Source organism: Vombatus ursinus, unplaced genomic scaffold (genome assembly GCF_900497805.2).
Source record: "Vombatus ursinus unplaced genomic scaffold, bare-nosed wombat genome assembly UNPS02014801.1, whole genome shotgun sequence".
In the NCBI taxonomy this organism is placed as follows: domain Eukaryota; kingdom Metazoa; phylum Chordata; class Mammalia; order Diprotodontia; family Vombatidae; genus Vombatus; species Vombatus ursinus.
The window spans coordinates 86,791-102,212 of NW_020954579.1; the positions used below are offsets into that span (position 1 = coordinate 86,791).

The 15,422-nt window shown below is 37.2% G+C and overlaps 1 protein-coding gene and 1 pseudogene across 1 annotated transcript in view; both read left to right on the plus strand.

Annotated features, from left to right (window-relative positions):
* Window positions 1–499, plus strand: part of LOC114051154 — an 830-nt pseudogene extending 331 nt beyond the window's left edge.
* Window positions 500–4,454: 3,955 nt separating this feature from the next.
* The window catches only part of LOC114050892 (kielin/chordin-like protein), a 52,060-nt gene continuing 41,092 nt past the window's right edge, over window positions 4,455–15,422 (plus strand). The window contains 2 exon segments of the mRNA XM_027872940.1: window positions 4,455–4,949; window positions 13,682–14,044. Coding sequence (XP_027728741.1) covers window positions 4,472–4,949; window positions 13,682–14,044 — 841 coding nt within the window. The 5' untranslated portion in view covers window positions 4,455–4,471.

Consider the following 15,422-nt stretch of genomic DNA (forward strand, 5'->3'; position numbering starts at 1 on the left):
TGCTTCCAGACCACGAGCTGCCACACAACTTGCTGCCGCCCTAGCTGCTGTGTGTCCAGCTGCTGCCAGCCTTGCTGCCGCCCCACCTGTTGCCAGACTACCTGCTGTAGAACCACTTGCTGCCGCCCAACCTGTTGCTGAGTACTCAAACCTGTACACATCTGTTCACCATCCTCACCCCATCCCCTAGAGACATCAACTATCCTCCTGTACATTAAGATGAATAATCCTTTTTCAAATCATTCAAATTTGAGCTGAGCCACATGAGCATAAATTGGAAACCTGAAAAAGAGTACCTGACTTGGACTCCTGACCAAACAGCTGTCTTTGTTAGCCTTTCCTTCCTATAGAAATTGTAAATGTATTCAGATCTGTCAACTAAGAAATAAACAACCCCTCTCCCCACCTTGTTATACTTGAGTCTTCCAATGAATTTTTTTCTGTCTGCAGTTTTTCTCCATCTCATGATCTTTGTTTCCCAATAAAACTTATGCAGAAAGTCAATGGCTACAAAAATCTTCATTTTCTCTTAGAGCATTCACTTGGAGGGCCTTTTCTAATGAATTTCAATACAGGTTTTGGTACACATATTTCTAAGCCTTAATCACACACTTCTGGGATGAAAACTATATGGACTGCAGGGCCAAACTACTTGGTCTTTTAATGTCTCATATTCCTAAAAAAGATACCAACTGTGTCTTTTCCAGCTAAGGTAGTGTTAACATTGACCTGTAGACTATAATAAGAACACACTACCTCTACTTATTACCACTCCTCTTGACCATTACAACCCAAATTTATCTTTCCCTCTGGTAACAGCCATTGTCCCTACTATTCATATCCCTCCCCACCCCCCCCCCCCCCCCAAAAAACACCTCATGGTTTCAATAATCATTCCTTTTTTTCTTGGGCAATCAACCTCTGCACCTTTTTCTAAAGCCTTTGGATAACTATGTGATTGTGCACATAACAACATGCCATTCATTGTCATTCTGCTTTTTCATCAGATCATAGATTTAGAGCTGGAAATGATCTTACAGACAAACTAGTCTAAAGCCTTCATTTTAGAGATTAGATGTATTCTTTTTCCTGACTTTGTATCTCCGACAAGTATTTGTGGACTCACACATATTTTGCACTTGATCCATGTTTGTTGAATTTGTTTGGACACTTAAGCCCAGTATGGTTAAGGGACTTCTCCAAGGTCACATAGGTAAGATTTGAATTCAGGTCCTGTAAGTGCAACTGTAGTACTCTTTCCACCAAACCAATTCACTTCTATCCTCAAATAAACTACTGTCTTAAAAGGCAACAATGTCAAATGCTTAATTTGTCTCCCTCCCTTGCCCAGCATATAACAAACATTCATTCTCTGATGGATGATTAAAAGATTGTTTCAAAGTAAAGAAGAATAATATACTGTGCATCTGGTCTATTACATTGGTTGACTCTTAAGGAGGAATCAGAAACCATCTGTTTTCACATTCACTAACTTCTGAAGGAACAGACACACTCATTCCAGATTCTTTTTTACATATTAAAAATCTTGAGTTTTTGCCAAATGTTTGAGTCAATGATTCAGGGGAATGAGACATGATGCATAGCTTGGGGAGTCCTTACAAACTTAATTTTCTCAGCTCACTTACCACTCATATCGTCTGGCTCTTCCTCATCACCCTGGTTACCCACCATGATATTTTTCCCTTACTCTCCCCGCAATAGCATTCTATCCCCTTAAAATGTTCTGTTATAAACACAGGCCACTGTAAGGGAGCTTCTCCCAAGACCATTTTCCAAGTCACAGCATGTTATGTTGATAAGACGGGGAGTGAGTTAATATAGCACATAGCACTACTCTTGCTGTGTCACAGGGTAGACCACCTCTGAAGAATAAAGACAATTGGCAAGCCTAAATGATACATACAAGACAAGAGATGACTCAGAAAGAACAAATTGGGTTAATTCCAGTGCAGCACAGAAAGCAATTAATATTTCCCATCTGAGCTTTTAACTTGAAAACATAACTGCTTATTGTGATAATCACTTTTACTTAATGTTAAACAATAATGAAGAAATCTTCCCATCTAGCTCCAGATTGCTTTTCTTGCCTTATCTCACATGCTCTTCTTTATTTATGCTATGTTCTTATTAAACTGAACCACATGCTCTCCCTTAACCTGCCCCATGCTTTTTCATTTCCATACTTTTGCAATCAGAGTTAAGTGACTTGCCCAGGGTCACACAGTTAGTAAGTGTCTGAGGCTAGATTTGAACTTATGTCCTCCTGACTCCAGGGCCAGTACTCTATCCACTGTTCCACTTAGCTGCCCCTACTTTTGCTTTTAGTCCTGCCCCTAAATATACTAGCTCTATGAATCTGAGCAAGGCATTCAACTTGCTCTACGCAGCTCTATAAGATCATGTTTGCTCTAAATTTCATAGATTTGCCTACCTGCATGGGTAAAGAAAGGTAACATCAATGGCAGCTCCCAATGCCAATCACAAATTCGGTGACAATGTCCCTATTCTTATTCCTTAAGCTCATTTGCCCTTATTTTCTAATTCCCTCCCTCTCCATCACCATTTGTTAAATTACTACACATTCTTTAAGATCCAGTTCAAATGCTACCCTCTCCATGCATATGGGGAAGGAGTGGAATGTGGCACAGTGATGATATCACTGGATTTTTAGTTGGAGGACCAGTTTGACTTTGGGCAAATCATTGTCCCTTTCAGGGCTTCATATTTATCATCTCTAAAATGTGGAGGTTGAGGTCAGGCACTGTCTTTTGCCTCTTTTTGTATTCCTGAATTTTTTTTAGCACAGTGCCTGTCACATAATAAGTGCTTAATAAATATTTTTGATTGATTAATTGGTAGGCATTTTTTCATGAGTCCATCCTTTAACCATATGAAAAGATTGGAAATAATAATATTATTATTTTAAGGTTTTCAAAGTGCTTTAAAATATTACCTCATTTTTATCCTCACAGCAACACTGGGAGGTAAATTCTATTATTCTCCCCATTTTACAGATGAGGAAACTGAAGCAGAGAGAGGGTGAGTGATATGCCCAGAGTCACACAACTAGTAAATGTCTGAGTCTGGATTTGAACTCATTTTCCTGATTCCAAGTCTAATGTCCATTTAGGTCTAGATACTCAATCCTGATCATTCCAAAATAATAACCTAAGAGTATTGAATCAGTTAAAACAACAACAACAACAGCAACCACAACAACAAAACATTTAATTGGAGTCAAAAAGGAAAGAGAAAAAAAGATTAGTCTTAACATCTACTCTATAAATGAGTCCAGCCTCATACTTGTCTTCATCTAGAATAGTCCAAATAGAAAAATTCTCATTTGCATCCTCCTTCCTTGAAATTGATAAAAGACGCACATTTTCCTGGTCTGTAGACATCGAGCGCCTACACATACCATTGTCAGACTGTATCAGCTTTCGTTGCTTTCCTATATCAATCCCTTGTAGCTGGATCTACAGCCTACTTTTGAGATCATCCTTGCTTCCATTTCTAGTCAGCTGTATTACCCCTTGCTGTTATCTCTCCTAGTTTTGCTTCCACTTCCTTTATTTCACCAACAGACTTCCATAGTACATTTTTTCAAGGGCTTAAATGTCCAACATACTCAACCTCCCATCTTCACCAAGCCCTGTAGATGCTCTCTTAATTCCATGGTGGTAGTGTACTACCACTGCTTCTACCTTGTACCACCAATGCCTTCTACCATTCCAATGACAAAATCACCTTTAGGGTGTTGAATCTTCATGGTCTTCCAACTATTTTCTCTTCTGTCTCAGTCTTTGCCCTGTTAGAGAGAAGAATTCAAAAGTTCATAACCAAGGGATCATTGATAGAACTCTCACAAATGGAACATGTTATATTTTCAGTGTCAGCAGAGGCACAGGAAGGAGTGGCCAAATAAATTTTATTTTGGAAAACATGGTAAACCATATGACATTAACCCAAGGAATATATGGTGCCCATATGGAAGAGATTTCCCATCATTCCATAAAAGTATCTTCATCTTTATGAATTTAACCCACTATGAGTCATGGAGTGATTTGCAACAAGCTGAGAATATTGTATGATGCATTGAGGTTCTGGTGTCAGATTATCATCTAAGTAACCTGAATTGGAAGGAGGATAAAAGGTAATTAAGGGTTCCATGCCTAAAAAAATGAGATACAAAAGTTTATTTAAAGGAAGAAAAAGATGAATGTATTTCAAGTAATCAAGAGATAACATTTTTCTCTCATTATTAAATCAAATTAGCTAATTTAATAGTTACTTTTCCATCATGAAAAACAATGACAAGGAAATAATTTGTAATTGGCCATGTTAGCCATTCAGGACAATATATAAGAGGTCTGTGGGGCAAGGGACTTTTATACGCAAATAACAACTCCCTCTCCTTGATATCAACCCAGAATCTCAGTGCATCAGCACCATGGTCAACTGCTGTTGTGGTTCCGTCTGCTCTGACCTGAGCTGTGGCCAAGGCCTCTGTCAAGAGACTTGTTGTGGTCAAGACTTCTGTCAAGAGACCTGTTGTGTTCCCAGCTGCTGCTTCCAAACCACCTGCTGCCGCCCCAGTTCCTGTATGTCCAGCTGCTGCAGAACAACCAGCTGCAGACCAACGTGTTGCCAGTCTGTTTGCTGCCAACCAACCTGCTGCCACCCTTCCTGCTGCCAGTCTAGTTGCTGTCGCCCCACCTGTTGCCAAATCACTTGTTGCCGCACAACTTGCTGCCGTCCCAGCTGCTCTGTGGCTAGCTGCTGCCAGCCCTGCTGCCGCCCCGCCTGTTGTCGTCCAGCCTGCTGCCAGACCACGTGCTGCAGCCCCAGTTGCTGTCGCCCAACCTGCTGCCGCCCAACCTGCTGTCAGACCACTTGCTGTAGAACTACCTGCTTCCACCCAGCCTGTTGTAGGTGTTCTTGCTGACCATAAATTGTCATGGACACATGTACAAGGTTTCTATGAAACAAAACCTTGGTCTGTCCTTATTCTGTGAAGCAATATGGAGAGTGCTCATGTGAATTAACCCAGCCCAAATCAGTAAAGTGGACAGCAATACTAGGAACTGAGTAGATATCACCAACTACTTTTTCTTTTCTTTCAAATATGAGCTAAATTAAGCCTGATTCATCATCAAGAATCTTTTTGTTAAAGTTTCTTTTTCATGATTTCCCTTTCACCATTCGTAACTTTCTTCAAATTGCTGAAGATGAAAAATTTTGTCTCTCAAATCTAAGTTGTTTCCACCTTTAATTTCTCCTAACACTATTTATTCTGCAAAATGTTGCTTCTGAGTTTTAAAATAAATCACTTTGTAAAAGAAAAAAGTAATAAAAACATTGACATTGCTAGTTGTTTTTCCTTGCATCTTCCTGAGAAGTCAATCTCTAGTTTCTCAAACCATTTTATACTTGCAGTACTGTCAACAGTTCAGAACAACGGTTCTTCCTTTTAAGGTTTTGTCTGACATCATCTGTGAGGGAAAATTTGTGGGCAGGTGTTGTAGCCCATTGTGATATCATCCAAGAAAGATTAGGAGTACATCTCAGAAGTATACTAAAGAAAGCTCTTATAGGATTACATACATTTACATAAAGCATAGCTGGATGAATACTTTTAAACCCTTATTATGTGCTGTCATCTGGTATATAAAATTTATTCCCTGCTGCATAACATTCTGTATTTGGGGTTAAAATGGAACCCAACAGGATATATGGAAAACTATTAACACCTAGCTATAGAATTTGGTAATGAACCATCCATTTTCTTAGACTACACAAATGAGGATTCATTCCAGTTAAATGTAAATTCCTTGAGAGCAGGGGCTGTTTCTATAATTCAAGCACCTAACAATCTTTTGCACCCAAATAAGTGCTTAATAATTATTTCTTGTTGAGCTGAATAAGGAGAGAAGGCAAAGGAATAAGTACATCTATCTATCTATCAAGATATATGCACACACATATATATGTATATCTATCTGCCTATCTATCTATCCATCTATGTATCTATGTCACCTACAATATGCCAGAAAATTAACTCATTTGATTCTTAAAACAACTCTGAAAGTTAGGGCTGTTATTCTTCTCCTTTACAGTTGGGGAAACTAGAATAAACAGATGTGCAGTGACTTGCACAGAGACACTAAAAGTCTGTGGTCAAATTTGAACTCAGTTCTTCCTGATTCTAGACATAGTGCTCTATCCACTGTATCACCTAGTTGCCTTCATGAATGAATGAATGAATCACAACCCTAGCTCAGTTGTATTTTCTGAGATTCAAGATTCCAATTTATTTGTTTCTCTTCATTTGGGAGTCTTTTTAAAAAATATTATTTATTAATTTTTAATACTCATTAAAAAAAATCAGATTCCAAATACTTCCTTCATTCTTGCCTTTCTTCCTCCATTTAAAAGGCAAGAAATGTGATATACATTTATACATGTGAAATCACGCAACACATATTAACTATGTTGCAAAATAAAGCAAAAAAAAAAAACAGTGAAAGAAGTATGCTTCCATCTGCACTCAAACTTCATTACTTCTCTCTCTGGAGGTGGATAGTATTTCATTGTAAGTCCTTTGGAATTTTCTTGGATCATTGTATTGATTAGAGTAATTAAATCTTTCACAGAGGATCATCCTTACAATATTGCCATTATTGTGTACAACATTCTCCTGGTTCTGATTACTTCCCACATTTTTCTGAAATCATCCTGCTCATCACTTTTATAGCACAATTCCATCACAATCATATACCACAACTTGTTCAGCCATTCACCAGTTGATGGGCATCCTCAGTTTCCAATTCTTTGATACCACAAAAAGAGCTGCTATAAATATTTTTATACATACTTTTTTCCCCCTTTTTCTCTGATGTCTCTGGGACACAGAGCTAACACTGGTATTTCTAAATCAAAGAGTACACACAGTTTTATAGTCCTTTTGGCATAATTACACATTGCTCTCCAGAGTGGTTAGACCAGTTTACAACTCTATCAAGCATGCATTAGTGTCCCTATATTTCCACATTCCCTCTAGCATTTGTCATTTTCCTTTTCTATCATGTTAGCTAATTTAATAGGGATGAAGTGATACCTCAAAGTTGTTTTGATTTGAATTTCTCTGATCAATGATGATTTAAAGCATTTTTTCATATGACTATAGATAGCTCTGATTTCTTCTGAAAACTGCCTGCTTATATTGCTTGGTCATTTATTAATTAGAAATGGCCCTTATTTTTATAAATTTGACTCTTTGTTGTTCAGTCATTTCAGTCAGATATGACTCTCTTTGGGATTTTCTTGGCAAAGATACTGGAGTGGTTTGCCATTTCCTTTTCCAGCTCATTTTACATATGAGGAAACTGAGGCAACAGTGTTAAGTGACAACCCCCAGGATCACACAGCTATTAAGTGTCTAAGGCTGAATTTGAACTCATGAACATGAGTCTTCCTGATTCCAAGCCCAGTGCTCTATCTACTGGGCCACCTAGCTGCCCCTAAATTTGACTCAGTTCCCTGTATATTTGAGAAATGACTATCATAGAAACTTGCTGTAAAAAATTTCCTCCAGTTTCCTGCTTTCCTTCTAATCTTGACTACATTGGTTTTGTTTGTGCAAACCTCTTTAATTTGATGTAATCAAAATTACCCATTTTACATTGTGTTGATCCTATGTATTTCCTGTTTGGTTGTAAATTCCTCCCTTATCCATAAATTTGAAAGGTAAAATTTTTCAAGCTCCCCTAATTTACTTATGGTATAACTCTTAATGGCTAAATTATGGACTTATTTTTTCCTATCTTGGTATGGTGTGAGATATGTCTATGCCTAGTTTCTGCCAAATTGCTTTCAAGTTTTGCCAGCAATTGTTATCAAATTGTGAAGTTTTGCTCTAAAAGCCTAAATCTTTGGGTTTATTAAATGCAAGATTATTATGGTCATTTACTACTGTGTATTGTGTACTTAATCTATTCCACTCATCCACCACTCTATTTCTTAGCCAGTACTGCATTGTTTCTATGATTACCACTTTGTAATATAATTTGAAATTTGGTACTGTGAGGCCTTCTTTCACATTTTTTTATTTATTCCCTTGATATTCTTGATCTTTTTTTCTTCCAGCTGAATTTTGTTATTACTTGTTTCTAACTATATAAAATGCTTTCTTGCTGGTTTGATTGGTATGGCATTGAATAACTAAATTAATTTACTTGTCATTTTTATCATATTGGCTTGATCTATTAATATTTAGAGCAATTGATATTTCTCCAATTGTTTATATATCTCTTTGTTCATGTAAAAATGTTTTGTAATTGTGTTCCAATAGTTCCTGGGTTTGTCTTGGCAGGTGGATGAATAAGTATTTTATATTATCTGTAGTTATTTTAAATGGAAGCTTTCTTTCTCTCTCTTCCTGCTGGACTTTGTTAATAAAACATAGAAAAGCTGATGATTTATGGGAAGTTGTTTAATATCTTGCAAATTTGCTAAAGTTGTTTCAATAAGTTGTTAGTGGACTCTTTATGATTCTTTAAGTAGACCTCATATCATCTGTAAAAAGTGATACTTTTGTTTCCTCATTACCTATTCTAATTCATTCAATTTATTTTTTCTTTTCTTATTTCTATGGCTAGCATTTATAGTACAATATTGAATAATAATGGCAATAATGAGCTTTCTTACTTTGCCCCAATCTTACTGTTCTCAGTAATATTCACCCATGAAGAAGTCAAGAAATGTGATATCCATTATACATATGCAGTCATGCAAAACAGAATGCCACAAAAAAAAACCATGTTGCAAAAACAGAAAAGCAAGAAAAATAAGAAAAGTTAAAGAAAATAGGCTTCAATCAGCATTCAGAGTTCATCAGTTCTCTCTCTGGAAGGAGATAGGATTTTTCATCATATGCCTTTTGGAAGTATCATGGATCATTGCATTTATCAAAGTAGATAAATCTTTCACAGGCAATTATCATTATATTATTGCTGTCAGAAAATATTTTCTTTGAAAAATGAATTTATTTATTTTTAAACATTGTTTTCTTTTCAAATTTTGAGTTTCAAGTTCTCTCCTTCTCCCCTATCTATCCCTCAGCTATTGAGAACCTCCTTCATCCACTGGCAAAGCAAGAAAATGATATCAATTATATATGTGAAATCATGTAAAAACACATTTCCATATTAGTCATATCACAAAAAATCTTTAAAAAGTGAGAAAATTATACTTCCATTTGCACTCAATGTTCATTAATAGAAAATATTTTCTAATAAGTCTCCTCATTTGTTATAAATACTTTTTTTCATTTTTGATATAGGTAAATCAAGTTTTCTACCTTTTAAAAATTCAGGTTAGGTCATCTATTTTATTAGTCCTTCTTTAATTTATGGTTTATCTATTTTGTTAGTTTTTCCCCCCTCTGGAACTAGCTTCTAGGATTTTTTTCTCAATTTATTTCTTTGGTTTTCAGAATTTCTATTTTTGTGTTTAGTTGGGGAGGTTGTTGATTTTTTTAAGGTAGACTTTCCATTTTACTTTCCTCTGAGGGATTCAGGAATCTTGATGGACAGATAACTCTTTAAACTGGGATTTAAAAGGGATCTGGGGGCAGCACTCATAGGTCTAAATGGGGTGGGGGTTTCAGATCCTTTCATGAAATTATCTATTTAAAAATTTTTTTTTGCTTTTATCCACCAGTTCTTTAGGATTAATTAATTTAGTTTTCATATAAGTTTTAATACTTTTATTTTTTTTTATTTCAACATGGTCTATAAAGGAATTTTTCAGTCTTTCTATATCCAGGTCAGGTGACAAGCAGAAAGACCTCACACCACCAGAGTTAAACTCCCCACTTTGCTTTCTATAGCCCCAGATCATCCAAGATCCATTTCGGTTCTTGGAATACTCACACAGCTTGGATAAGATAGGAATCATGAATACTATTCCTTGTAGTCAGATGAAGGATCACCAAGAGTTACTATTTTGCCCCTCATGTCCTCCTATGATTTGGCCAGCTTTACCATCTTCCCTGATTCTATGGCCTTTAGAGCTCAGCATTGCTGTTTGACCTATTGGTGTTATCTAAGGTGGCCTTGTCACCCACCCTACCAATGAAATCGTAAGTCCCCTCAATTTTCCATCTGCTCTATAATTGAACTTACTTTTATATGTTGTTTCTCCAAATTAGAATGTGAGCTCCTTGAAAGAAGGGGTTGCCTCATTTTTTTCTTATCTTTGTACTTAGCACTTAGCACAACACTTGGCACATAGTAATACATGTGTTTTGGTTTTTTTTTTTCATTCTGAAGATTACCTGTTAAGATAAGGTAACAGACACTGAGGTTCTTTCTCAAGCTGAACTGTCAAGCGTTCAAGCTCTACTGCAGACAGCGCAACTCTGATTAGCTGGCCACATTGTTCAAATGACAAACACACATTTTCCTATCATCTATGTGTAGGTCCCTGGAAAGTATCTGCCAAGGTAAGTGAACTTATTCACAGCATTCAAAATTCCTCCATTTGCTGTAACTGATGCTTCCACATCTAGATGGTGCAGTGTTGGCTGGTGAGAATCTTTGTTTTCTTGGTGTTAATTATTACACCAAAATTAGCACAAACAGTAGAGATTCAATCCATACTCTATTGCCTCTCAGTCTAGAAGCTGCATTGAGTGCACAATCATCTGCAACAAAAAGTTGCCAACCAACTCTCAAGCCAAATAATTTGCCACCAGTGTGGTAGCCAATGTTGATGTCATTTTCATCCTCATTCAAGGCAACCAACAACATCATTGAAAACATCATGCTAAAAGGCATGGGAATGAGCACACAGCTTTGCTTCACTCCATTGGTGATTGGGAAAGTTCAAGGGTATCATCCATTATCCAGAACCTGTATAAACATGCTATCATGGAACTGGCATACAATACTGATGAACTTCTCCAAGCAAACAAATTTTGCTATGATATTTTACTAGCCCTCATGACTGACAGTATCAAAGGGTTTGGTCAGATCACTGAATGTTCTGTACAGATCTTCTGGCATTTCTTCTGGAGTTGTCAGGCTGCAAACACCATATTGACTGTTTCTCAGCCCTTTCTGAAGGCACACTGGCTCTTGGGTAAATGATGATGATCTTCCAGGTGAAGGATCAGCATATTAAGGATAACTCTGGCAAGAATCTTGCTAGAAATGACTGAGAGAGGACACTCCCACCCCGTGATTGTCACAGGACAACCTATTTCTTTTTTTTTATAAAGATGAACAATGGAGGCATCCTTGACCGCCTCCTGTTATATAATCCAGAAGATTTCAGTAAGCTTTTGTATGAGTCTTGTAAATATCAGCTAGGATAGTCTCAACACTAGGTGCTTTGCCACATGAGAAGAGCCTAATGGCACCAAAAACTTCTTCTTCAGTTGAAAGTTCAGCTAGAGAGGGGTTGACTTCAATGTGAGGTATACAGTCAATGGCTTCAGCACTGGTTGATGATGCTCTGTTGAGAACATGATGGAAGTGTTCAGCCCATCTCTGCGGGTCCTGTCCTTATCACAAATCAATTTGGCTTTGATCCACAAATATTACCTAATATTTCACCTACTTACCAACTGTACCTCTCAAACATTCCAACCCATCAGCCATGAATGAATGCAAATACATTTATCAAGGAATTGTGCAAAGTAGAATGCTAAGATCTTGAAATGAAAATAGAAAACTAAGACAGTTTGTGCTTTCAAGGACCTCACTCACATTCTAACAGAGAAAGAAATACATGCAGGTTTAAGCAGCAAAAAAAATATTTAAAGGCCCTATGGTCCTCAGGACTCATTATTAAATGAGATAATGATGCATCCTATTTAATGTTATTTTCATTGATAAAGTCATGATAGTGAATTTTTTGACAGTGACAAGAATTGGACTTCAGTGGTGAGAGTTTCCTTTTTTCAAGAAGGTAACCACTATATTATTTATAAAGGCAGTTGCCAGATTTGACCTTCACAAGGGTTGAAACCCTGGAGGCTGCTATGTAGTCTAGAGGGAGGGGAACGACTATTCTTGGAGTTCTTAGGCTTGGGCTTCTAGGCTACATCCATCAGGTTCTAAGGGGAGGTATTAGCTGAACTAAGGGCAGTGATATTATTTGCCTGGTAAAGTTTCAGCCTACATCCTGACTCTCCACAGAGTGATTTTCTGATAGATTGGCGTTCCTGCCCTGTTGGTGACATCTGTTCACCCACTAACCACACACCATACCTATCTATCAATCACACACACCAATCAAAAACACTCATTTGTCAACTATGCCAAGTTAACAAATATATCTATTCCCTGACCATGCAAAACCACCATTCAGACCTACTAAATAGGACTTCCTGCAAAGACACTCATTGAAAGAATGATGGCTTTGTTGGATTATTGTTCTGGGCCAGTATGTGATTTTTTAAAATATTAGTGCTACAGAAATGCATATTCTTCTACTCCTAGAAATGATAATTGCAACCTTTCATGAGGGAAAACGATCTACTTATACAAAAATATTTATAGCAGTCTGTTTGTGATGGCTAAGAATTTGAAATTAAAGGAATGCCCATCAATTGGGGAATGGTTGAACAAATAATGGTCTATGATTGTGATGGAATACTATTGTGCTATGAGAAATGATGAGTAGGATGCTCTCAGAAAAATCTGAGAGACTTATATGAACTGATGCAAAGTGAAGTGAGAACAAAGAGAACATTGTACACAGTAATAGCAATATCGTATGATAAAGAATTGTGAATGACTTCACTTTTCTCAAACCATACAATGATCCAAGACAATCCCAAAGGACTCATGAAGAAACATGCTATCTACCTCCAGAGAAAAAACCTAATATTATCTGAATATCAACTGAAGCATCCTATTTTTCACTTTCTTTCATTCTCTTTTTATGTTTTTTGTTCATCTTGTACAAAATGGCTAATAGGGAAATGTTTTACATGATTGCACATGTATAACCTATATCAAATTGTTTACTGTTTCAGGGAGGGGAAAGGAGGAGGAGGGATAGAAGGTGAAACTCAAAACTTAAAAAAATATTAAAATTATTTTAACATATAATTGGGGGAAAATAAAATATTTTTAAAAGTAAAAAATTTTCAGGAATGCACAAGAAATTATTAGCAATGTCCACAATTTTCAATATGAAAAAGTGAAGTTTTATTAGGAAACATACAAGCAACAAGACACTATAAAATTATAAAGAAGAGATATCAAAGATGAAAACATAACCATTCTAGGGACTTGATGACTTGGTAACTGAAATTTAAATTTCTCCTTTGAAATTGCTTTTCTTTTTGAATATTTTGTTATGATTCAGAATGGAAGATTAAAAGACATCAAACTGATATACCTTCATAGCTGATACATTAAGCATTAAAAATTTCATGCCTATGAGGCTGGAGAAAATAGAAGATACTAGCATAGCCAGACCCAGACAGAGAATAAAAAGAATTAAGTTTTCCACACTGGTTGCAGGTGCATGAGCTCATAGTATGATGTCATCAACAATCTTGACATTTTAGTACACTTGAGGAAATTATATTTGTTCTGAGAGGAATGGAGATAGTGAACAGATATATGAAGAATTGGGCACTCAGCAGCAAGAGGACCCACAGCAGCTGGGGTGGCAGCAGGGCTGGCAGCAGCTGGACACACAGCAAATGGGGTGGCAGCAGGGCTGGCAGCAGCTGGGGTGGCAGCAGGTTGGTTGGCAGCAAGCAGACGGGCAGCACCTTGGTCTGCAACAACTTGGCTGGCAGCAGCTGGACCCACAGCAGCTGGGGCGGCAGCAGGTGGACACAATGCAGGTGGGTCTGTAACAGTTGGTCCTGCAGCAGGTGCTCTGGTAGCAGGGAGGCCGGAAGCAGCAGCCAATCCGGCAGCAGCAGGGGGCACAGCAGCCAGAGCCACAGCTCTGTCCAGAGCAGGTGGAGCCACAACAGGAGCTGACCATGGTGTTCGTGAGTTGACTTTCTAGATTTGTTTCAAGGTGAGTGAGACACGGGAGTTTGAAAGTTTTATAGCTCCTTGAGCCTCTTATATACTGTTTCTGAGTGACAACCATTATCACTAACAACTTATTTCCTTGTTATTGTTTAGCAAGATAGGAATTAAGATGCCCCTTAAATTATATAATTTGTGTTGATGATGGAAAAGAAATTATTTCCTTAACCTTTTTGGATTCATCCAATTTGCCGTATATGCCATCAAATTCACAGTCCTAAATCACAGAGAATATCAGACTTGGAAGTGACCTTCAAGCCGTGCCTGAACAAGACCTTTCCCCCTCTACAGTATACATATAAAAATATACAAAAAAATGCACGATGAACTTTTCTATTAAATCATAATTTGCTTTTCATTGATTCATGGAATTTTATCTCTGTTTATTATTTTTCTTTTTTTTTTCAGTTTCTAGTCTTACTGTGACCAAGAATCCCATAGATCTTAATGTTATTCTCTCTTGCCTATGTATCATCCTGTGACTCACAGTGAAGTATTTTTAAGAAGTGTTCAAGAGAGTAAGAAAATGTGACTGGTAAGCGGCACACTGATTCCATAGTTAAACTGAATCCAGAAAGAGATAAATCCTTGGTTGGCTACAAATACACTTAGTATCTTCCAAGTAATCATTTATGAACAAGTAGTGATAATGGAAAAATATGGCTGACCTTAGTTGATACATACACACACATATACACACACACATATGTATATATATAGATAGATACATATAAACACACGTATGCATATATACACATACATACAAATTATATAAATATATATATATATATATATACACAGAGAGAGAGAGAGAGAGAGAGTCTCCTTTATTAACTACCTTCCCTACCTCTCCATTTCACCCACCACCCCTGTCCTAACACACCAAAATGAATCAAAATGAACATATATTTCTTGTTGTTTTCCCAGCCTCAAGTTGCTCCCTCTACCTACACAGTTGTCAAGGTAATATTCCTAACGCACAGGTCTGACCATGGTCAAGAACCTTCAATGCCTCCCTATTGCCTCTACTATAAAATATGAACTCTTCCCATTGACACTTAAATTCCTGCACAGTCCAACTCCAACTCAATTCCACATTACTCTTCTTCATGTACACAACATTCCATCCAAATAGGCCTGCTTCTTTTTCTCCATACATAACAGTCAACCTTCTCCATCTGTGCCCTGGTATAGGTTACCTAATCCTCCTCCTATACCTGGAATGTTCTCCTTACTCACCTATGACTCACAGAATCCTTAGTTTTCCTCAACATACAGATCAGGTACCATTTTCTATGGAAGGCCTTTCCTGATCTGTCCAATGATCAACAAAAT